Raw genomic sequence first — 23,171 nt, 5'->3', positions numbered from 1 at the left:
ATTCCAGTATTTGAGGGGCTGCCACAAAGACGAGGGGGTCAGTTTATTTTCCAAAGCACCAGAAGGCAAGATTAGTAACACTGGATGGAAACTAATCATGGGTAGATGCAACCTGGAATTAAGGAGAAACTTCCTAGCAGTGAGAACAATTAACCAGTGGAACAGCTTGCCTTCAGATGTTGTGGGTGTTCCATCACTGGAGGTTTTTAAGAAGAGATTGGACAGTCACTTGTCTCAAATTGTATAGCATCTCCTGCTTGAGCAGGGGTTTGGACTAGAAGATCCCCAAGGTTTCTTCCAGCTCTGTTCTGATTGATATTTAATCTCTTTTTCGCATACATACACAAAAACTCAACTATACGTTCTTTTCTTCCCCATCTTTTGTTTTATTTCACTGGAGTTATTTTAAAACACATTTATTTGTGAAGCTGTGAAAATCCATTTATGCTCATCAGAGTTAAGCATTCACAGACAGTAGAAAAGACTCCAAAGGAGCAATGTGATTCATTTCAACATCACTGCAAAAATGGAAAGTGAGACAATAAGCCATGTTCAGTATTATTCCATTGCCACAAAATTAAACGTATTAAGAATATGCAGAACTTTGGTGCTTCCTAATAGTAAAACTGCACTCAGTAAGAAAAATCATAGAAAAAGGCAACTAAATACAGGATGTATGGAGAATGTACATAGCATGTTTAGCATAACATAACATGTGACCCAAAGTTTGCTATCAGAAGTATGGTTAAAGAATCCAAAAATGCATCATTTTGAGTTTGCATCACACAGTAAGTCTGAAACCTTGGATAACCTTGCGCAGAGGGACTATGGGTTAAAAAAGAAAATGTGCACATTTTTGTTACACATAAGCTTTCCCTCTGAGGATGCAAGTGGCTAACACTGGGGGTGTTTTTTTCTTCTATATTGTTTGGAAAAAATGGGTTCTAATAACAGTTGCCACCTTGCTAAGTCAATTTATTGGTCTATGTGGCTGAATGTCTTTTTTTCAACAGTCCTCAGCCTTCTGCTCTTATGTGGGACTGAAACTCCTATCATCTCCAGAATTATTATCCAAGAAGACAGTTGGAACAGTCTGTAGCTTGTTCAAAAGTCTTAGGGTAGGGCAGCCAAGGAATTGGGAAGGAGGGCTGCTCTCTATTTTCTGTCATCCCGAAAAACTTGGATGGGGACTGAAGGAAATGTAGGGATCTGGCCAGCTACATATCTGCTATGGAACACACAAAAAAATGGACAAGTTTTCTATTTACAAAAGGACATAGAGAAGATATGTAAGCAAGAAGAAAAGAAAGGAGCAAATTTGGAAAAATATTTTCTTTCTTCTATTGCACTACCCACCAGGTATTGTCACTGTTCTTCTATTACATGTAATATTAACAAATACCCATTTTCTACCTCAAGCCTGGGTGGCCCGCAGTTTTTTTTGCCGTAGGGTTTCCCCAACTCGTTCTAGAATTGGCATCCCTTTTGACTTCCTGATCATTGTTTCATCATGCATCATAATGTCACCATCAGATCCTGCTAGCAGGGGCAAAGGAGCCACTGTAGGATTTGATGACAGTCCTGCAGATTCTGAAAACTCAACATCCATGAGCAAAGAGTGATCAGGTATCAGTCCTGCTGCATCAATAAAAGCTCCCAAATCTGTGGAAGGTTCTGCAGTCCTTGAATATCTTTGAGGCAGATTCAGCATTTCATTTGCAGTTTGGAGATCACTGGTGGGTTCCATATCAATGTCGTTGGGACTTTCTGTTGAAGGAAGCCAAGCTGCAGGAAGTGCAGACAGGGAATTTTGGTCCTCTATTTTCAATTCCTCTATCAGATCAGTGACGGAAACATTAGCATGTTGATACCTGGAGTACTTAGAAAAACTTGTGGTATGATCAAGATGAATTGAAAATTCTTCCCAGAATCTGCCACCAGAATCTGAAAGCTGTTAGAACAAAGCAGCATTAGGTATTATCTTATAAATATTTCAACCGAAAGGATGAAGCAAGGGGAGAAAAAGGAACCTAAACCATTCAGGTAATCAGAGGTTCAAATAAAGAGGAAGTGGTTCCACTGTATTTACTGATATGTATTTAGGGGAGAGAAACAGCTCAACAGATTTCCTTTACTCAGTGTTCCTACCGTCAATAATATATTTTCCACCAGCCAGTAAATATCTAGTAAATCAACCTGTGGTTACTTGCGACTCTACATGTTGCATTTTTTTAAATAAAAACCAAAATAGGGCCACAAGTTGCCTATCACTCAGTTAGAGCTTGATTAGAAGATAAATGTCTATTTGCATGCTAGACTTATCATATTTAGTAGTTGCTGTGCATTTTATGTTACTCAAAGTCATCTGTCTACAACAGTGAGTGATGATAAAGGAGAAGACAATGAGTATGTGATTCAGTTGAGCTTGCTTCTGTTCCCAGAAGAGAGTAGGATAAATATCAAATAATCTTCCATTATAAATCGGGACAATTTGAATACTTAGTAAAAGATAATTATGCCATCATTTACAGATTGGCCTCTGGCATATATTCTCAAATGGGTCTTTCCCTCTGGTGACACTGTCCTCTGGAATTCTGTTTTCTCTGATAGTTAAGAAGCCTCAATTATTATTTTTCTGTTTTAAAAGTGGGTATGAGCTTCAGTGTTTTCATAGAGGAAGTGATACAAAACTATATTAAGCAGGTTATAACAAATCTGTTATATAAACCTGCATTATCATTTTTCCATGTTGCAGTAGGGCTGAGGACATAGTTATCTAGTACCAAATGTTCCTACTGTTCAGATGCTCATCAGGAGATTGGGAGGCAATGCTGGAGCTAAAGGTCTCCTCCAATTTTGTGCCACTGAGATATGTTGTTCCTAACCTTCATAATACTGAGAACCCAATCAAGACCTTTTGTCTGGACAATACCACACTAGGGAGGTTTTTTTTTACACTGTTCCAAGTTTGAAAACAAGCACAGGCTGCTGGAGATGAGTCTGCGCTGTCTGAATCTTAAACTGAAGCACAAATGGTTCCTGTACAGTGTACAGTTTTCAACAGTGAAAGGACACAGGGCAGAAAACATCCTACAGCCAAGAACGCTCCACACACATTTGCATTACTCAGATGACCCTGAGGACAAAGGTAAACCTCCAAATGGTTTCAATGACTCTCTAAACGAATGCAAATGACCATCTGTCTGCAAGCAACATAAATCCTTCCACTCCCTACCATCTATCTAGTCCAGTTGTTCTCAACCTTTTTAATGCCGCGACCCCCAACTGGTCGTAAGTCGAGGACTATCCAACTGGTCATAAGTTGAGGACTACCCAACTGGTTGTAAGTCGAGGACTACCTAACCGGTCGTAAGTCAAGGACTTTCCCTGCCCGGGAGCGCTGCACATGCGTGGTGCTGCCCCCTGCGCCGGCCGAGGCCTTGCTGGCAAGGGGCAGCGACGGCGCAGGGCGACCACCGGCTGGGCCACCAGCTGGCCCAGCCCAGGCAGGTAAGGCACCCGCCGGGCCCCACACGCGCCAGCAACCCTCCCTGCACTCGCCAGCCTCCCATCTCCCACCTCTGGCCCTCTTTTACTTACTTTTAGTAGTTGCTCAGCAGGGAGGGAAGCTTTCCTTGCAGCACCGTTTGCAGACTGGGGCTTTTGGCGGTCTCAGCAGGGCAGAGACAGCCTGGACAATTCCTACTGGCTTTTGAAAGCCAATAGAATTAGACTCTATTCAAGAGAGTCTAATTCTATTGGCTTTCAAAAGCCAACAGATACTATTGTCTTTCGAACGCCAATAGAAGAGAGTCTCTTGAATAGAGTCTATTCTATTGGCTTTCAAAAGCCAATAGAATAAGAGGGAGTAGCACAGCTAAAGAAAAGGGGGGGGAATGGCGGACAGCCTTGTTTGGCGACCCCCGTGAAATGGTCATTCGACCCCAAATGGGGTCGCGACCCACAGGTTGAGAACCGCTGATCTAGTCAGAGCTGAAGAAGCTTCTTGGGTAAGAAGCGAAACGTCTTCAAAAGAAACACAAGACTTGTCACTATCTGTATCTTTCTAGTATGACCAGCCTTATACCCTTTTCCCTCTCCCCCAGTGAGAGAACACCCTTGGAGCACCTTATGGGTCAGGTTTGTCCTTTTTTTCCGCAGTTTCATGGATCCAGTTGTGGCAATGACATTGAATGCTCCTTTGGTGCAGTTTCTTCTCTTCCACTGTTGACCTGCAAAGAACCAGAAAGGAAATGTTTTGGTCATCGTATGGTTATGGTTTTGCAAAGAGATTGTCTTTGTATTTAGCCTTGGAAGTTTTTTAACAAGAGCACTGAGATAAGAAGTTATTGCGTTGCATTTTTAATGGTCAATGGCTGTAAGCTTTTTTTAAAAAATACAACTAGCTGCTACATTTTGAAGTAGAGAAGACTCTTCCAAGCTGGCCATTTCTTCTAGAATTGCTATTCTTTTTTTCCTTGCTTTTGACAGAGAATCCAGGAAAGTATGGACTCCTGCAAAGAGGGGGATTCATGCATTGATAGGAGGAAGATTTGGTCTCACATAGCTGCACATGCAATGGAGTTTCTCTGATCTAGTTTTCTAGAGGAGCTTAACAATGTGCATGATATGGGTGGACATATATACTTGACATAGCCTTGCGCCCATTTGGGGGGTGGATAAACTTTGTTAAATAGGGCTTGAGTAGAATTTTTTCCATATGTAAAGAATATGCTAATATCAAATGTAAAGAATAGTGCTCTATTTATGCAGTTTCAGAGTCATGGTGGCGCAGTTGTTAGAATGCAATATTGTAAGCTAATTCTGCTAACTCCAGCAGATTGATTCTCACCAGCTCAAGGTTGACTCAGCCTTCCATCCTTCCAAGGTTAGTAAAATGAGGACCCAGATTGTTGGGGGCCATACACCGACTCTGTAAACCACTTAGCTGTAAAGCACTATGAAGCAATATATAAGTCTAATTGCTATTGCTATTTGTCCATGTTGTTTTTATTTTGATTTGGACTCAGTGGGGTATAATGGTATTATGAACAAGTACCATAAAAGGGAAGTTTTGGTTTTGATTCTACCACTTTCCATTGATCTATTAAGAGAAGAGTTAGGAATTTCACCACCAATAATGGTAGATGTTTCTTTTCTTGCAAAGAATGGAATGGGGAATTTCCTCTCATTCATTTTATTTTATTTTATTAAGAGAGGAAGAGCAAACATGGGAAAAACCTAATTGCTATTCCAGTAGTGATGAACCTATGGCATAGGTGCCAGAGACGGCACTCGAAGCCCTCTCTGTAGGCACATGTGTTGTTGCCCCAGCCTTGCCTCCCCCCGCGACGCCATCCTCTCCAGCAGCCCCCCTGAAGGAGAGTTGCCCTTGAGCATGGCCCACGCAGAGCAGCACAGCCAAAGACATGACAGCCAGGCAGTGTAGACAAGACTCTGCCCTCACACCCCATTGTGCACAGTTGATGCTGCAGGGAGCGGGCAGAGGGCGTGACCGCCATAGCGCTGCTGGGCTGCCTGGGCGATCTGCGGCAGGCCCTGGAGGCAGTGAGTGGTCCTGCAGGCAGGTGGCGGGGGATGGGGATGGAGCAGGGGTGGGTCAGGGGGTGGAGCAGGGGCGGGCCCAGTTTTGGGGCACACGGTCTCTAAAAGGTTTGCCATCACTGTGCTATTCTACAGATATCCATTTTACACACCCCATTTTACAAATGGCCAAGTAGATCCATGAACATCAAATACTATGATATTTAAGACTTTCCCAACCTAATGCTATTTAGTTACAACTTCCAGAATTCCACTGAAACTAAAGTATACTAGCTGAAACTCTGCTATAGCTATGGGGTACCAGGATAGAAATATTTGCTCCTGGTTCCAACAAACTATCTAGAATGGGGAGTGCTGAAATGCCTCCAGCTCAGAGAGGATAGAGACATACAACCACAATCCCTTTCTTTTGACAGACCACAGGAAGCTTGATGGGGCAGGAATCTGACTTGCTGCCTTTGCCACATCATCACAATCTCTTCTGGGTACTAGCAATGGACAGCAGCAAAGACCTTGGGTTGCAGACCTAACTCTAAATTAGGAAACCTGCTACATTTGCTTCTGTGTTACATTTCTCATGCTTGGAATTCTCTCTTGTGTTACCATCTTTTTATAATTTCTTGTTTTGACACTACGCAAATAACTTTCTCTGAAAAGTAACTCACTCAACTTGGGCCCAATTATACTTTGATTTTTGGTTACCTTTCACTACAAAACTGACGGTCCAAACTGGCATCTTGTTTTAAGTAACATCTTGCATTAAACCAAACTACCATAATCTCAATGAAGTCAGATTTTCCTAGCAGTAATTCTGGCACAGTGCAATAACGCTGTTCAAAGTGGCCATTTTTAGAACATCAGCTCCAGCCACTTTCTCCAAGATAGGCCTGGTATCCCATGAAGTCTCTGGAGCAGGAGAACATTGTCGAGGCTTTGTTACCTCACTGGCCACTTCATTGTCCAGGCAGGTAGCACTGAGCATAGTCTGGCCTTTACAGCCAATCTGTGTGAAGGAGAAGGCTTTGGCAGTGAGTACAGTCCATGAAGAAGCTTGCTGTTTCTGTGGGTTTTCCTCTCCTCCTTTTCATTGATGATTAGTAATTGGCATACCTCGCAAACTAACAGGATATAAATATTTCTCAATTGATGGAGTTAATTCAATTCTGTGCATAGTTAGGGCTTAATATAATTCCAGGGTCTGGATCAATTGCCCTTTTTAGTGGTCCTACAATAAAATGAGCCTCCCATTGATCCTTTCAAGCACTTGTGGGAACAGGGACACAGAATAGCAATAAATGAACTTGGAAAAAGCTATTGGAAAAAGCATCTGTTAAAGAAAATATTTATAAAAAATATTGGAGTGATGGAAGAATTAATGGTTCAGCATCGTTTTCAAAGCCATTGAAATGTGACATACGGACAAATCTGAATCCCAGTCAACGTGCAATAAATCCCATTTTCACATTTTACATGTTTATGGTGGGTAGAACAACTGGACTGGAAAAGGAGGATTATAAAGAAAGTTTAATATAATTCAGGAGACTGCAGGACTAAAGTCCCAGAGGCAAATCAGGCTTTGTGTCTATAGGCCAGACTCATGCTTGACGAGCCACAATCAAGATTTTATAACAGGGATGCTCAGTTTTTTTCTGATTCAAGAGCTATATTTGGTCTTTAAATAGTATGTCAGAGAGAGATCTCTTATGAATGAAAGTAGGACAAATGCTAAATTATCTTAATTTTGTTTATATTTAAGAAAGAATAAAATGAATTGTAGTTCATGTGATAACCCTCCAGACATATATTTAATTTTTTTCCTTCTGTTACATTAAAAATTACAATTTGTTAAGACATTTTATAGATCTATGGCGTCTAGCCATTTAGATGTTGATGTGGTACCCAAGAGCTATTCACATTGAGGGTTTCAGAACTGGCAGGTGTTTTCGGGCCTCTGCTGCCAAGCAACCCTGATGATGCAGAGAATAAAATGTCTACAATTGGCTGCCAGCAGTCTTGGTGTGAAATTCTCAGACAGAAAGCATATGCACAGTCCACCTACATTCTTTGGCAGATGCATTTTGCTAGTTCAGTCCTACATCTTTAATCCTACTTAGAGAATACCTTCTAACCAATTCACCACAAATGATTCTCCTATTGTGTTGTAACTACAAATCTAAGACTTGGAATGTATGCAGGAAAGGTATTCTAGGAGCTATAGTCTCAACATAACTGGAGAAGAAATTTTCAACTGGCAAATAAGAATGCAAAATTATATATGTCCAAATCCCAGCTTTGTCCAAATTATTCCTATTAAGAAGGACTAGTGTATGGTTACCCATCTCATGTACTGTTTCAAACACATCCTAGGATTACATTACAAGGCTTTAAGCTCCATTCAAATCTTGGTCCAACTATAGAACTGACAGTGATTGAAATACTATATAATAAAGCTGAAAAATATACAAACCTACTTCATGTGCCACTTGACCTGTTTTTTCTTGGAGTCCATCTGGAGGCTTATGTAGCATATCCTGTTCCACACAAAATTAGATCATAAAAACTCACAAGCATATTTTAGAAGTATTTTTAAAACCGTATGATCTGTTCCTGCCTAAAATTACTCTGGAACCTTGCAATAATGTACTGAACATGAATTGCTTGAAAAGTATCAAACAAATAATAGAACCACTGAGTTGAAATGGATCCATTATTTCCCCGCTTTTCCATAAAACTGCACATCCCATCAAGACATCTCAAAGGTGTTCTTTTTTTTTCTTTAAAAGGCAACTGGACTATGTTTTTTGTTGAGGAAGAAATGTTTTTTTCCCCTAAATAAGACATTTCGCTTCTCATCCAAGAAGCGTCATGAGTTCATCAGATCTGATGAAGCTTCTTGGATGAGAAACGAAACATCTTCTTTGAGGAAAAAAAAACATTTCTTCCTCAAGAAAAAACAGTCCAGTTGCCTTTTGAAGAAAAAAACCTTGCACCTTTGTGACAACCATAACCTGGATGACTGAAAATCTCCATAGACATCCCATAAAGACAGAACTAGTGATATATACAACATTAACTGCCTGCATTGCAACCAGCACTAGACGTGACAAACAGAGTGCTAGTTTCATTAAAGAACTAAGGAACACAAAACTGTAATAAAGAGCCTAGATTTCAAATACACAATAGCTAACATGCCTTCACATCAATAGCAGAAGAGCCAGAAAATTCCTGAAGCCTGGCATTCAAATCAAGGGCTAAAAAGACACCAATAGAACTGGATATAACATTATTACTAGGCAATTAATAAACAGACAAAGTGGAGCAAACAAAATACGGTTGACTCCATTTCCAACCACTAGTTGATTGATAGCCCTAGGAAATTTCAAATCACCAATCTCCATGAGTTCAAATCTCTCACAGAATAGAATTACTGCAAGGCCACTCCAATTTTTAATCCACCTATGTAAGAAAGTTCTCCTGGGATGTTGAACAAGACATCCACAAAAAGCCTGATCAATACCAAGGTCAGAAACCCAACCAAATGTTGGGTTTGTTGGGTTTCTTGTGTGCATCTACATTGCCATTATTTGGCTTATCATACTAAAAGAAAAACTAAATACCGGTATTTTAAATATTCATTTACTAAATTTATACACCAAAATCTCACTATTGACTCTGGGTGGCTCACAATGTTAAATAATGATATAAAACAAAACATCCAAAGAATAAAATATTGGGCTCAAAGTTAAAGCATTAAGTTAACAACAAAATAATAAAACTAAAGCGTGCATGGAATGTTCTATTAGTCTACTTAGTAGTTACCTCCAAAATGAGACACTCCCATTGGGGCCCAAGCCAGCGGGCAGAGCCAGGTCTTCAGGCCTATCCGGAGGGCCAAGAGGGTGGGGGCAGATCTCATTTCGGGGGGGGGCATGTTAGGATATTTAATTTAGTAGCTGGAACAGTTAAGTGTACAATAGGACACAGAGTTGTAGCTGATTGGAGAATGCTGGCTCATGCATAAAGCAATCTATGCTATGATTGGTTGCTGTGGGTGTAAAGGGGGAGTTTCCCTTTTGCCTGCCTTTTTCTTCTGTGTGCTCTGTATGCTGTATGATGTTCCTGTGTTCCTGACTATCTTATCTGCTGTAAATATAAATGTTAAGCGTATTTATCTAACTAAAACTATAAGTTTGTGTCAACATCTCTGACTTTATTTGGACTTGCTGCACAATTCCCTGAGAGGGCACAATATATCAAAGGACAGGAGCCACAGCAGAAATGGCTCTTCTCCTATCCTGCCAGCTGCTATTTCTTGTCTGAAGGATCTGGAGCATGTCTCTTCTACCAGACAAAATAGGACAAGCTAATCCAATTAAAGCAGTGTTTCTCAACCTTGACAATTTTAAGGCATGTGGACTTCAACTCCCAGAATTCCACAGCCAGCATTGCTGGCTGTGGAATTCTGGGAGTTGAAGTCCACATGCCTTAAAATTGTCAAGGTTGAGAAACACTGAATTAAAGTGAGATAGTTCCTCATTTCTAAAAATGCTATTTAAAAGGGCAACTTAAAGCCTATGATATGAAACCAATTAAACCATGGAATTCTTGTTATTTTTTGTAAATTATTTTTATTGCTTTTTAACAAAAAGCAAAAATAGTGATGGTGATACATTGTCAAAGAGATAAAAAAGGAACATATAAAAAGTATTTTAACAAAGAAGATGAAAGAAATATGACAAAAATTACATTACAGTTACAATTCTGTATATACTTGCCTAATGCAAATATTATTCAACCATTTATATATTTCTAATACATGTATAGAAACTATATAATTCTTATTATAAAAGAATATCATAGAAATTATCACCATTATTTTTAGCTTTCCAATTGTTGTTCCATCTGCATCTTACTTCAGAGTAGGGACTTTGAAACTTACTTCCCTTTAGATTAATAATTCTGATAACAAAATATTGGGTGCATTTGAAAATCTCACTGTGGCATTTTCAAAGAAAGGACTTTCCCCTCTCATTCCTCTAGCCTTCAAGCCAGGAAGAATTGTAGATAAGAGAGCAGCATTCTTTACCTTAAAGTTGGCTTCATAGTTTGGTCTTGTCCTAGATTCCTCTGTACATGTCTAATTTGGAGAAAAGAACCAACAACTTGGTTAATGGTTAATAATGAACAACTAGACTAGCGTGTCTGAATACTATAAACCATCCTTTAAAAATATCATTTTACCGATTTGTCTTTTTTTAAAAAATAGTTTTATTACAATATATTTCTAACAGTGCAAAACTGCTGTTACTTTTTATTATAAGAAGATAACAGCTTTTTTAAATATTTCCACAATTTGGTATTCAGAAGGTGATCTCTCAGAATATAAATTACTTATAAATATCATAGTGGTTGACCGAGTTCTTTTCCATTAATTTCTATACTCTGTTTTAAATGTCTTATGATATATCTTAAAGTTACTCATTTTTTTCTTAATTCAGGAGAAGTCCATCATACTATTGGAGTCCAGTTCCAATCAACCTTGGACACCATAAACCATGGTCAAAATGACAAAATTGGACAACAATGGGCTGTTCATTGTATCTGCTCTATAAAGTTGGAAAATGGTGTATACTTGCTACAGCTGGTGGTAGCCAATTCTACTCATTAACTGGCTGTGGAATGAAGACCTCTTTTCTCTTGCCTGTATTGTATCTATTCCACTGGTTGGCACAGACCAAATTAAATAGTGTGGCAAATGAAGGCAAATATACGTGTCCCAAGATAATGTTGCAGGATCCAATCTAGGTGGGTCACTGGGACCAGAGGTTTAGTCTTCCAGGTTTTCAGACTTAGGAGTGCTGATTTATCACCAGTTTATCAAGTACTTAGAAAGCAAGGACTTGGCATCACAAGGAAACAACAGCCAGTGACTTAATAGCCGGGCATCAAAACCCCAATCAATAACTAAAAAGCCACACACAACCAGGCACCATATGCATACCACACACAGAATAGCCGAAAGCACACACTCTGCTAGAGAGACGTTCCCTGAGGATGGGCTCCAGCATGAGTCTGAAAGCTTGGAAGACTAAACCTCTGATCCACCCAGATTGGATCCTGCAATAGTGTGGCAATTTTGTTAATACATTGGGATTATGTCTATCTTCAGCCAAGGGCCTACAGAAAACAAGCCTCTCTCTCAAAAACACATAATCATAATATTCATGAAAGAGATTGTTTATTCTCAGGTTGTTCAGCCTTTTAAGGTTGAGATTTTTCCTTAGGAAATGAATTTAACTCCTGATGCACTCATCTGGTTTTTACCAACAGTGGCTTTTCAGGATTTTAATGGATACTTCCCCAGTAGAGTTAGAACTGCCTGCACTGCATACAGAACAATTGTGTTACTGCTATGCTGTGTTCCCGCCTTTCTATGGAGAAGGTGTGGGATAATTATGGGCAGACACAATTGTTTGTCTGGAAATAATACAGATAAGTCTTAATATCAAATGAATTATTGTTGAGACTAGCTCTTCGTTGCTCCAATTGCTCCTGCAGCAGCATAAAGGAAAAAAGAGGTTTAGGATCTATCGTATGTTTTCCTTCCTGCTATCTGCCAATTCTAACCTATTCTCCTTTGGAAAGGCTGCTCACTGAGATTGGAACTTTCCAGATAATTTAATGTGAGTTTGAGCCTTCAAGTCAGAATTGGTTACTGACAATTGCTTGGATGTCCCTGCAGTTTTCTTGGCAAAATTTTGCCATTGCTTCCTCTAAAGCTCAGAGAAAGTGACTGGCCCAAGGTCATCTCACTGGCTTTATGACTAAGACAGAATTAGAACTCACAATCTCCCATTTCTGATGGAGTTCCAGTAGAAGTTGTTGAAATGTTCATTGAAAAATTTCCAGAATTCACCAGTGACTTCAAAGATGACAACATCTTTAACGCTGACAAGTGTGGACTCTTTTTCAAGGAGATGCCTGACAGGAGCCTCATTATGAGGGGTGACAGTGTAAGAGTGGAAAACTTTATAAAGAACATTTCACAGTTCTGCTGTGTGCTAAGTTAACCGGAGAGAAGCTAAAACCTTTGGTGATTGGTAAATCGGCAAAGCCATGCTCATTCAAGAACCTGCAGCCCAAAGACCTTCCCGTCACCTGGAAATCTAACAAATCTATATAGATGACTGGTGCCCTATTTGAGGAATGGATAAGAGGTAGTGACGGAAAAATTAAGAAGAAACGATCCATTCTCCTAGCCATCCTCAAGCAAATCATCTTACAAACGTGAAACTGAAATTTTTGTCTCCAAACACTACATCAAAAATTCAACCTCTCAACCAAGGCATAATCAAAACATTCAGAATGCACCACTGAGCCCAGCTTTTGCCGTGGGCCATTGTTAAAATGAAGCCTATGGTTCATCTGCAGAAGCAAAACCATCTGTTGCATCAATTATTGCTCTGGATGCTGGTCTGCTTGGAAAAAGTTCAGTCTGAAACAATACAGAAGTGCTTCAAGAAAGCTGGATTTGTGACGACCCAAGACCAAGATGTTGCAGCCCCACTAGACGGCTCACCTCCCATGGCGGAATTCAAGAGAATAGATTTTATTACAATGGATGATGACGTGGCAATCTGTAATGAACCTAACCCAGAAACAATTTTCTAATCAGTATTGACTGAGGTACAATCCGGTGGAAAAGTGCTGGAAGCAACTGATTAAGCTGTAGAATTAAGTGAAGAATTAAGTGAGGACACAGAAATTGCAGATATTCCAAAAGAAGAGGATGTCAGCAATTTGATAATGCAGTTAAAGTCATTTGCTGAGGGAAAATGCCCAGGTATGTTGAGTGGTATAGCCAATGTTGAGAGTGCTTTCTCTGTTTACCTTCATAAAAAAAATAACAGACTAAAATTGACTTTTTTTCAGAAAGAATGAACAAACCATGAGAAAACAATACATACATGAATGTAATGATTTTGTATGATATAGTATTGTATGAATGATTTTCCTGTGTTTTCACTTGTCTTTATGTATGACATTCTCTAATAAAAGCTATACAATAAAACGAGGCACATGTACATATCAGTATAGTTGTTCCATATGTTGACCACTTTCCTTCAGTCCTTTGGGTGGTCAACTTTCAGAGGTTTTACTGTATAACAATGATTTGTTTTATAAATTTTGCAGAGTATTATGTTCCATATATTACCAAACATATTAATACTTAAGGGGGAAATTTAAGGACAGGAAAATAAACTGTTTACCATGAATCTGTCTCCGAGTCCCTCCATACAGTCTGGAAACTTGGTAAAATCCATTAGAGTTGAAATCTAAAAGTTAGAAAAAAAAGCCTATATATATGGGAGTTAACCACTGAAAATGAACGGCCTTATTGTCTACTTGTGCCTTTCTTACCCCAAGGAGAGGTTTGGAGAAGCCAAACACCTGAGAGGAGTTTTAATGTTACTCCCACTTATTGTGACTCAGTACAGAGTGCCCAAAATAGCTGGTAGGCCCTAAACTGGTCATGTTTTGTAATAAAAGCAGAAAAGCTGTTCCTCATGGAGCCTGATTGTACTCAGGAAAGGAAGTAACTGGCAACGGGTGTAGTTGTGAGAAGATGTGAGAAAGACAAGAAGTTGGACCAGAATTGTAGGAGATGAAGGGAGACAAGCACTTTCCTGCTATGGCTTCTATACTTCACTTTAAGTGCTCCCAAAACTTTTTTTGGGTGTGTGAAAAAGGAGTTGGCTATTAAGCATAACACCTAGTTTGCACTCACATATTTTTTGCAGAGAATGAAGCAAATTGCCTCCCAATCTATTAAACTGTGAATGGTAAACTAATGTATTCGTATCAGCAGGGGTGTCAACTGATGGGCCACAAGCCAGATGCATCACGTGTAGGCCACACCCACCCTGGCTCCGCAAAAAATGTTGTGATACATCACGTGATGTGATCGAATTTGACACCTGTGCATATTAGAATCATTCCAAGTAGAATGAGCCTACCTTTCAGTTAACTTTACTTACACTCCAAATGCAAGCCAATGTATTTAACTTGCAAGACAATCTCATCTAAACGCAAACATGGTATGTAACATCAAGACAATCATTCCATGCTGTTATAGTTGTTGCTATAACAGCATGTGCTATGGAATATTCTCTATTATGACATCACCCTTATCAGTATGAGGTTACCCTCATAAGAATATCAGTATTTTGTAACAAAACCGTTTGAAAAATACTAATAAAAATATGAAGCATGGATCAGTGCAAGGAATTATGCCTTCTGAATATTTCCCATAACCTCTTGACTAAGGGTTTACAATAGAAATGTAATACATATTGTATATTCTTAAACTGAAACAAACTCTTTAGCTTTCTGGTCAAGAGGCATAATAATTTCAGTACTATATTTGCACCGCAGCCATTTTAGTAAGACAATACTGATTTTGTAATGTTTTATTCTGTTTTACTTAACCCTCAGTTAAGTAAAAGTATCACAGTTAAAGTATCACTTTGAGCAGGTTTACTGGAAGACTCCAAGAAGTAATTTAAGGAGTTGCAAATTTCTGCCATCTAGCAATGAAGCCATGTAGGAACAGTCCTCATTAGGACCTTGATGAAATATGTTAACAGTGAAAGTTAATATAGATTTGATTTCTGGTCAGGGATTGGGTTGGTTTAACCATTACAAATTTTAACTGCCAGAAAACTGGAATGGATGAAAGGACTTGCTTGACATGTTGGATTTGTGAAAAAGCAAAACAAACAAAAACAAACAATGCAAAGAATTTTACAAATTAAAAGTTGAATGAAACCGTATTTTTTTCTACTAGGTGTTATAGCCAATTAGAAAAAACGTGTAAGATTGGATTTATACATGGTATTTGCAACAAAGCTACTTTTTGTAGAAAGATGGAAAAACAGAACTATCCACACGAGAATTGGACTATGAAGACAACTAGCAAAAAAAAATTGATCTTTTGATCATGGATACAACTTTATGTCTTCTGATACCTTTATGGATATTTACTGAAATTGGTAAAAATGGCTTGATATCTGGAATTGAAGGGTTGAATGTGGGAAATGAATTGTGATGTAACCTTGCTGGGGAAGGAGTGTCATATGTAAACAGCTAATATTTTATCTATCATACTTTTTTCTCATTTTTTTCAGGCTGACCTTGTTTTAAAAAGTTCTAGTATAACACTGTCATCATGTATAACCAGCAGTTGCTCTAGCATTACCAGCATTCATGTAATCTACCAGAAAGGGATTTAGGTCCCCTTACCCTGCCGGTAACCAGTTCTGTTGGCTATTTTGCCAAGGTTTGTACAGTAATATATGATGAACAAGAAGCACATTTTAGATCTTATTTTCCAAAGCATCTGAAAGCAGAACAAGCAGAAATGGATGCAAAACTAATCAAGGAGAGAAGCAACCTAGAACTAAAGGAACATTTCCTGACAGAATCATTGATTAGTGGAATAGCTTGCCTCCAGAAATTGTGGGTACTAAATCACTGGAGATTTGAGACCGGGCAGCCATCTATCTGAAATTGTATGGGATCCTCTGCTTGAGCAGGGGGGGGTGGGGATGGGACTACAAGACCTCCATGGTGCCTTTCATATCAATTATTCTTAAATAAAACCCAGTGTGGTTTTACCATACTGCCTGTTTCTGTTTTGAGGTACCTGAAGTATTTTTAGAATATTTTCCTCACTTTTTTGGGAAGCAAATTCTGAAGATTCTATTTTGTACAAATTATCCTCTATTCTTATAAAATGTAATTCAATTGAAATGCAATTCATAACCCCTAATAAAAAAGCTTATATTCACTTGTTATTAAATACATAGTCATTTGTCTCAAGTTCATTTTGAACACTTTTATTTCTAGATAGTTCCAGAGTAGAACCATACATGCAAAACTGCATTAAACACAATAGATTTACAGTAGATTCTATTCTATGTTAAGTGTGGAATTCAGAATCTTTTTTTTACATTATAAAAAACTAAACATCAACAGGTTGGAATTCTGATGTTAAATATTCCACAATATTCAGTTCCAATACCTAGTTACCAGGTACTGTAAGATACAGGTGTTCAATTGTTAACTTCAAGAGACTTAACCATAACATTTGCAGAACTGGATTTCCCACTTACTCCCTTTTTCTGTCCATCAGCACAAATTCCTGCCATAAACTACCCAGATATTCTTATTTGCCAAAGTACAGGGTTATATATCAAGAACATTCCCTCAATGGCATTCCACATTACCTAAGAAAAGCAAATGTAACAAAAATAAAAGAATTAACATCTTCAAAAAATAAATATAAAGAGGGAATGCAAACAAGTGTCATGAATTTTCCAGCAGGTTAACATTCATAATATACAAAACATAACTTATTCAAAGCCAAGAACAAAGGGAATATCCACATTTCTTTCAGATAATTGGGTATTTAATCCACTTCTTCCATACGTGAAGTGTCATCATCTCCTTCCAGTGGTGGCATCTCTTCGGTAACTGCTGGGCTTGTTTCTTCTGTGGTGGCATCATCTTCATCTATGCCTGTATAAAGTGAACACAATTATTTTTTTTTTGCAGTAGAAGTATCTCCCAGCAGATTCTTCTATGAAAAAGACACATCCTAATTTTACTAAGATTAACTTACCCAAACCAAGTTTTATCATTCTATAGATACGGTTGGCATGTGTCTGAGGGTCCTCTAGACTGAAGCCAGAAGACAAAAGTGCGGTCTCGTACAGAAGAATGACCAGATCTTTCACTGACTTATCATTCTTGTCCGCTTCTGCCTTCTGTCTCAGTGTTTCAATGATAGAGTGATCAGGATTTATCTCCAAATGTTTCTTTGCAGCCATGTAACCCATTGTGGAGTTGTCCCTGAGAGCCTGGGCCTTCATGATCCTCTCCATGTTTGCAGTCCAGCCATATGTACTGGTTACAATGCAGCATGGAGAAGTAACCAGTCGGTTGGAAACGACAACCTACAAGAATTAAGAGTATTTAAATCAGAGAAAAGACCACCCACTATAGAAAGCTACAATTATTTCACCTTTTAAAAAATATTTTATTCCAATTTTGGGAAAAAACGTTACTACTTGACTAAACTCTATAGCACACCGGACTTGTCAAAGGCAGTATGCTGTTTTATAAAGGGGCTGTCAACAAAAATTTCTATTCACTTATAGTGGCGGCTTAAGTATACATACTTTCTCTACTTTCTTTTCAAGTATATCTTTCATGATCTTGCAAAGACTTTCAAACTTGGCTTTCTTCTCCTCCTGTTTCTTTTTTTCTTCTTCATCTTCAGGAAGCTCCAGACCTTCTTTTGTTACTGACACCAAAGTCTTCCCCTCAAATTCTTTCAACTGCTGTACACAATATTCATCAATAGGTTCAATCATATAGATTACTTCCAAGCCATGTTTACGAAGTCGCTCCACAAATGCAGAATTAGCCACCTGATCTTTGGTTTCACCTGAAAGAAAAAAATATACCTTCAGTAAATTTCAACCAATTTATGGTGCCAATTTTAACGCAAATCTGCTAACTCGCGAACATGCCTGACAACTTAAGGTAATGTAAGAGTAGACATTAAACGGTCAAGAATAATGCTCTACAAGAGCTGTGATGATGCAGAAGTTAGAATGCAATATTGCAAGCTAATTCTGCTGACTCCAGCAGATTCATTCGCCTTGGCTCAAGGTTAACTGAGCCTCCCATCCTTCTGAGGTTGGTAAAATGAGGACCCAGATTGCTGGAAGCAATATGCCGACTCGGTAAATTGCTTAAGAGAGAGCTGTAAAGCAGAGGTCCTCAACATTTTGGGCATGGGACCAGTTCAAAGGAGTTTTTTCCACAGACTAGAGGGGGCGTGGTTTCATGTGCTGCCTGCATCCCATGGATGGGGTCTTTGCTTGTTTGCGCAGACTGGTTTATGGCATTTCACAGGGGATTAGGGAACCCCCACTGTAAAGCAGTATATAGTTTAAGTGCTATTGCTATTCTTCATTTAGCAACCATAAGTAAAGCAGTTGCTAAGCACAACTGTTTATGATCTTACTTCAACTTTCTTTTACTTTACAGACCTGCAAAAGTTATTTTTCATTGTAATGACAAATAGTTGCTAAATGAAGACTACCTGTAAAACATTCTGACCCCAGTGAAACCCATTTAAGTAGAAACTAGATGATTTGAAGGTATACTCACCAGTAATGTAGTACACATGTTTCTGATTTTCCTTCATTCGAGTGCAGTAATCCTTTAGTGATACCATCTCATCCCCAGAGGCAGAAGTATAGTATCTTAATAACTCTGATAATTTCTTGCGGTTTTGGGAATCTTCATGAATGCCAAGCTGCAAGAAAATTCCATTTTTGTAAGTTGCATGCAAACATTTATGGCAAAATTGAAGTAAATATTCCAAACCAACAAACCTTAATATTTTTGGAAAACTGCTCATAGAACTTCTTATAGTTTTCTTTATCTTCTGCCAGCTCAGTGAAAAGCTCTAAACATTTCTTAACCAAATTCTTTCGAATCACTTTCAGGATTTTGCTCTGCTGAAGCATTTCACGTGAGATATTCAGAGGCAAGTCTTCTGAATCAACAACACCTCTCATGAAGTCTGTAAATAAGATTAAATTATAACCATATTCTTATTTCTCAGGTTAGCTTAGAAAACCTCTTTAAGATACACAGGATATAAGATAAGCTTTAAAAGCTCACTTATGAGCTTAAAGTGGAACAAGTTAGCTAATTATGAAATGTAAGCTTCCCTTTTCAGAAAATTTCCTGCCTTCATTAAATTATCTTTTTTAATGGTGTTATGCTTTTCCCTTCTAGAAAGAGAATACCCGCTCAATTTAAGGTTTGTGTGATTTTTCAAATAGCTGCTGCACTTCCATAACAGGTTCCTTAAACACAAAGAATAACTATTTTCAATCTTGTAGCAATCTGCAACTTTTAACAAGAACTACTTACTCAAATATTCAGGGATTAACTCTTCACAATTATCCATGATAAATACTCTACGCACATATAACTTGATGTTATTCTTTTTCTTTCTGTTTTCAAATAAGTCAAAAGGTGCACGCCTTGGGACAAACAAGAGTGCTCTGAATTCAAGCTGCCCTTCCACAGAGAAGTGCTGCAAAATTAAGGAAATAAATTAGCAAAACATCTTTGGCGAAGAATATCAAAGAGTTATAAACTGAAATTCACATCAAAGGATCCAATTATCTGAAACTTTAAAATAATATCAGATAAAAGATGGTCTTACAAATTTATGGTTAAACAATGGGGACAACAATTTATGGTTAAACAATGTTTACTTACATAAAGGGTCAATGTATTTTAAACACAAACCACTTTATATTTTGATATATCATTTTGTCAGGTTGAGTTTCACATAAAATTCATGTAAAGAACAAATGGCCCATTCCCAAAAGAAGAATAAATAAACTTACTTTAACTGCTAAGTGATCTTCCCAGTCATTAGTCAGACTTTTGTAGAATTCACCGTATTCCTCATTAGTAATATCATCTGGGTTTCTGGTCCAAATTGGTTTGGTCTTATTCAGCTCTTCTTGATCAATATACTTCTCCTTGATTTTCTTCTTCTTTTTTTTGTCACCATCCTTCTTTTCTTCTTCCTCATCAGAACCAACATCTTCAATCTCTGGTTTATCTTCAGGCTTTTCTTCTTTTTCTTCTTTCTCTTCCTCTTTTTCTTCTGCCTCATCATCACTCACCTCTTTGTCACGTTCCTTTTCTACCTATATTAAGCATAGAAAAACAGAAAAAGGTTAGAATTCTGTGAACCCGATAGCCTGATAAAGAGTAAATTGAAGAAAGAGTTCTCTGAAAGATAATCCACTGATAAATATAAACAAGACAAAATTATGCATAAACTCTGGGACAATCCTTTGTTCGCATTAAGTGCTTGCTATATCACATTATGAATTTAAATTGCTTCTAGTATTGTTAATCCAACCTAAAAATAGCAACAGTTGCCAAATTGCTCCAGTAAGCATATTGGCTTCTATGCAGTTAATTTAAAATTATCTCATCTTCAGAGCAATTCTTCATTTAGATAAATACAAAGGTTCAGATACTATTTTATTGAGAACCAAGTTACTCACAAATAGTGTTATTGGATAACCAATGAACTGGGAATGCTTCTTGACAATTTCCTTAATTCGTCTTTCTTCCAAGTACTCAGTCTGGTCTTCTTTCAGATGTAGAATAACCTTTGTACCACGACCTAGAGGCTCACCTGTAAAATAAATTACTGTCTTAACTACTGTTGCACTAAAAGATCCATGAAACAAGTTTTTTTAAATGAACATTACTGGTTCAAGACATACACTCATCTAGATTATGGAAACAACAAAAATATCTGGTCTTTAATGCTGCATTATTCATAGCACTATTCTTTTGATGTATGCAGTAAGGTTTTTTATTAGATTGGAAAGGTTAAGCAATTGTTACAGTATATATTTCAGTAACAAAATATATTTCCCCATTACTTCTCAAAGTGCTTTCAAACCTGACCTGACAGCTGCAGTTTGGATTTTTTCCCTAATATTAATCCTCAATAGTTATTTATTATAATTGGACTCTTACCATTGTCCAATCTGACGGTGAATGATCCACCAGCTGAAGATTCCCAGGCATACTGTTCATCATCATTGTGTTTGGCAATCACTGTCACTTTCTCAGCCACCAAGTATGCAGAATAGAAGCCAACACCAAATTGACCAATCATAGAAATATCTGCTCCAGCCTGCAAAGCCTCCATAAAAGCCTTGGTGCCAGACTTGGCAATGGTACCCAGGTTATTTATTAGGTCAGCTTTGGTCATCCCAATGCCAGTATCCACAAGGGTTAGGGTACGGTCTTGTTTGTTAGGAGTAAGACTTATTTTCAACTCCTTTCCAGAATCCAATTTGCTTGGGTCTGTCAAACTTTCATACCGGATTTTGTCAAGAGCCTGAAAAACATCAGACAGCCGTTGAATAAAATAATAATAAAGGAAGCATTATTCTAGATCCTTAGAAATTGTACTTACATCAGAAGAATTAGAGATCAACTCCCTGAGAAAAATTTCCTTGTTGGAGTAAAAGGTATTGATAATCAGAGACATCAATTGAGCAATTTCTGCCTGGAAGGCAAAGGTCTCCACTTCCTCCTCCATTGGTTGATCCTGTGTCTGTACTTCTTCTGGCATCTGTCAAAAAAGAAAAACCAAAACTGATTTTCTAACATATTGCATTGCATAACATAGCACTATTAGATTATTTGTCATATAGTTTTAAAAGCAATTAAAATAGTTTCAGCAGTCTGAAAACTTTAGTTTCAGCACCTGCTTCGATAAAAATGAAGTACGGTATGTGTTGAGCATACCATTAAGCTTATGGCTGTTGAACTCAAACATTTGAATAGGCAAGAGGTGGGATAAAATCCATTTTACAAGTTATTAGCCAGGTGGGAGTATTTACACTGGAAATGGCACAAAAAGGAACGAAAAAAATGACTGCCACATGACAGTCAGTATGGGAAATAAAATGTCCAGTCCCTTCATTAATCCACCCACAAAGTAAGCTGAACGCTCAAGCGAGAAGTCTCGAGGATTCCACAGCCAACCTCTGCGCCACCTGCTGGCAGTTGAGCCAAACAAGAAAGAATTCTAGAAATTGCTAGAGCCTTCTTGCTCCCACATCCGTTTGCCACCCCCCCTATTCCCTCCCCGCACGCGCCCAGGAGCCAATTCTCTCGTCGACGCGGAGGCTAGCCCGTCGGTCGCGCGCCGCCAAACTCGGGAGAGCGCTCCTCTCTCGGCGTCCGCCTTCCCTCCTGACAGCCGCTTTTCTGGCCTCCCGCCTCCTTTCCAGGCCGAGAACATTCGTCGTCCTCCCCCCTCCCCAGGCGGCCATGCAAGCTCTTCCATTCATTCCTCCATCCACATTGCTTCGGTTGTTAATCCAACCGAAGGCCAAAACACCTTCGCTTCCTTTGTGAGCAAATCTTGTCGGAAAAGCAGCACGGTCGCTCCTCGTACCAGTCACCCCCTTTTTAAGTAACTTGGTCTAAGTCTTTCTTTCCCGCAAGCACGATCGTCTCGTTCCTTCTCCAATTCTCCCCAACCCCTCGTCGCTCCGTGAGGTGTGTGGCCAAACCGGCCACTACGTCTCGCTTTTTAGGTCTCACTGATCGGTTTCCATCAGCTGTTAAGGCCCAAAGTAAACCCGGCATCCTCGGGCTCTCATCGCCCGCCCTGGTCTTTTAACCCGGCCCTCTTGAGGAAAGGCAGCTCTATTTTCTGAGGAGAAAACCTAAGTTTAAGCGGCCGCGTCCTCACCTTAACGGTGTGAAATCACCAGCTGCACGACCGTTTGCCGAGATAATCCGCACCTCTCCAACTCTTCACGAGCTGCACTGCGCGGAACCCCCGCCTCCCGAGCGCCTTATATACCCGCGCCGCCGCCTCTTTCCAGAACCATCGGGAACCTTCACTGACAGAGAAAGGGGAGGGGGCGGAGAAAGGGCGGGGATTCTTCCGAACTTTCTCC

The 23,171-nt window shown here is 38.9% G+C and overlaps 2 protein-coding genes across 4 annotated transcripts; both read right to left on the bottom strand.

Annotated features, from left to right (window-relative positions):
- Positions 1 to 379: 379 nt before the first annotated feature.
- Positions 380 to 16,221, bottom strand: LOC120317854. 3 transcript variants are annotated; one of them, XM_039364789.1, is made up of 7 exons: positions 14,604 to 16,221; positions 13,836 to 13,901; positions 10,652 to 10,702; positions 8,033 to 8,096; positions 4,129 to 4,232; positions 1,414 to 1,951; positions 380 to 518 (listed from the first exon to the last, which is right to left on the bottom strand). In XM_039364789.1, exons 1-6 carry the CDS (start codon positions 14,646 to 14,648, stop codon positions 1,415 to 1,417), a joined length of 867 nt encoding a protein of 288 aa, XP_039220723.1. In that variant the 5' UTR covers positions 14,649 to 16,221; the 3' UTR covers positions 380 to 518; position 1,414. The 3 variants fall into 3 exon arrangements, with proteins under 3 accessions (XP_039220723.1, XP_039220724.1, XP_039220725.1); XM_039364790.1 differs by having other exon boundaries at positions 380 to 1,951; positions 14,583 to 16,221; XM_039364791.1 differs by lacking the exons at positions 10,652 to 10,702; positions 13,836 to 13,901; positions 14,604 to 16,221 and adding an exon at positions 9,385 to 9,459 and having other exon boundaries at positions 380 to 1,951.
- Positions 16,222 to 16,442: 221 nt separating this feature from the next.
- Positions 16,443 to 23,108, bottom strand: HSP90AA1 (heat shock protein 90 alpha family class A member 1). The gene is made up of 11 exons (XM_039364788.1): positions 22,961 to 23,108; positions 21,671 to 21,829; positions 21,226 to 21,592; positions 20,742 to 20,875; positions 20,067 to 20,375; positions 19,582 to 19,747; positions 19,035 to 19,225; positions 18,808 to 18,955; positions 17,808 to 18,076; positions 17,249 to 17,582; positions 16,443 to 17,145 (listed from the first exon to the last, which is right to left on the bottom strand). Exons 2-11 carry the CDS (start codon positions 21,827 to 21,829, stop codon positions 17,036 to 17,038), a joined length of 2,187 nt encoding a protein of 728 aa, XP_039220722.1. The 5' UTR covers positions 22,961 to 23,108; the 3' UTR covers positions 16,443 to 17,035.
- Positions 23,109 to 23,171: the final 63 nt, after the last annotated feature.

This window comes from Crotalus tigris, unplaced genomic scaffold, assembly GCF_016545835.1.
Source record: "Crotalus tigris isolate CLP2741 ecotype Arizona unplaced genomic scaffold, ASM1654583v1 scf7180000019856.1557650, whole genome shotgun sequence".
Taxonomy (NCBI): Eukaryota; Metazoa; Chordata; class Lepidosauria; order Squamata; family Viperidae; genus Crotalus; species Crotalus tigris.
This window is presented reverse-complemented; position numbering and strand designations above follow the sequence as displayed.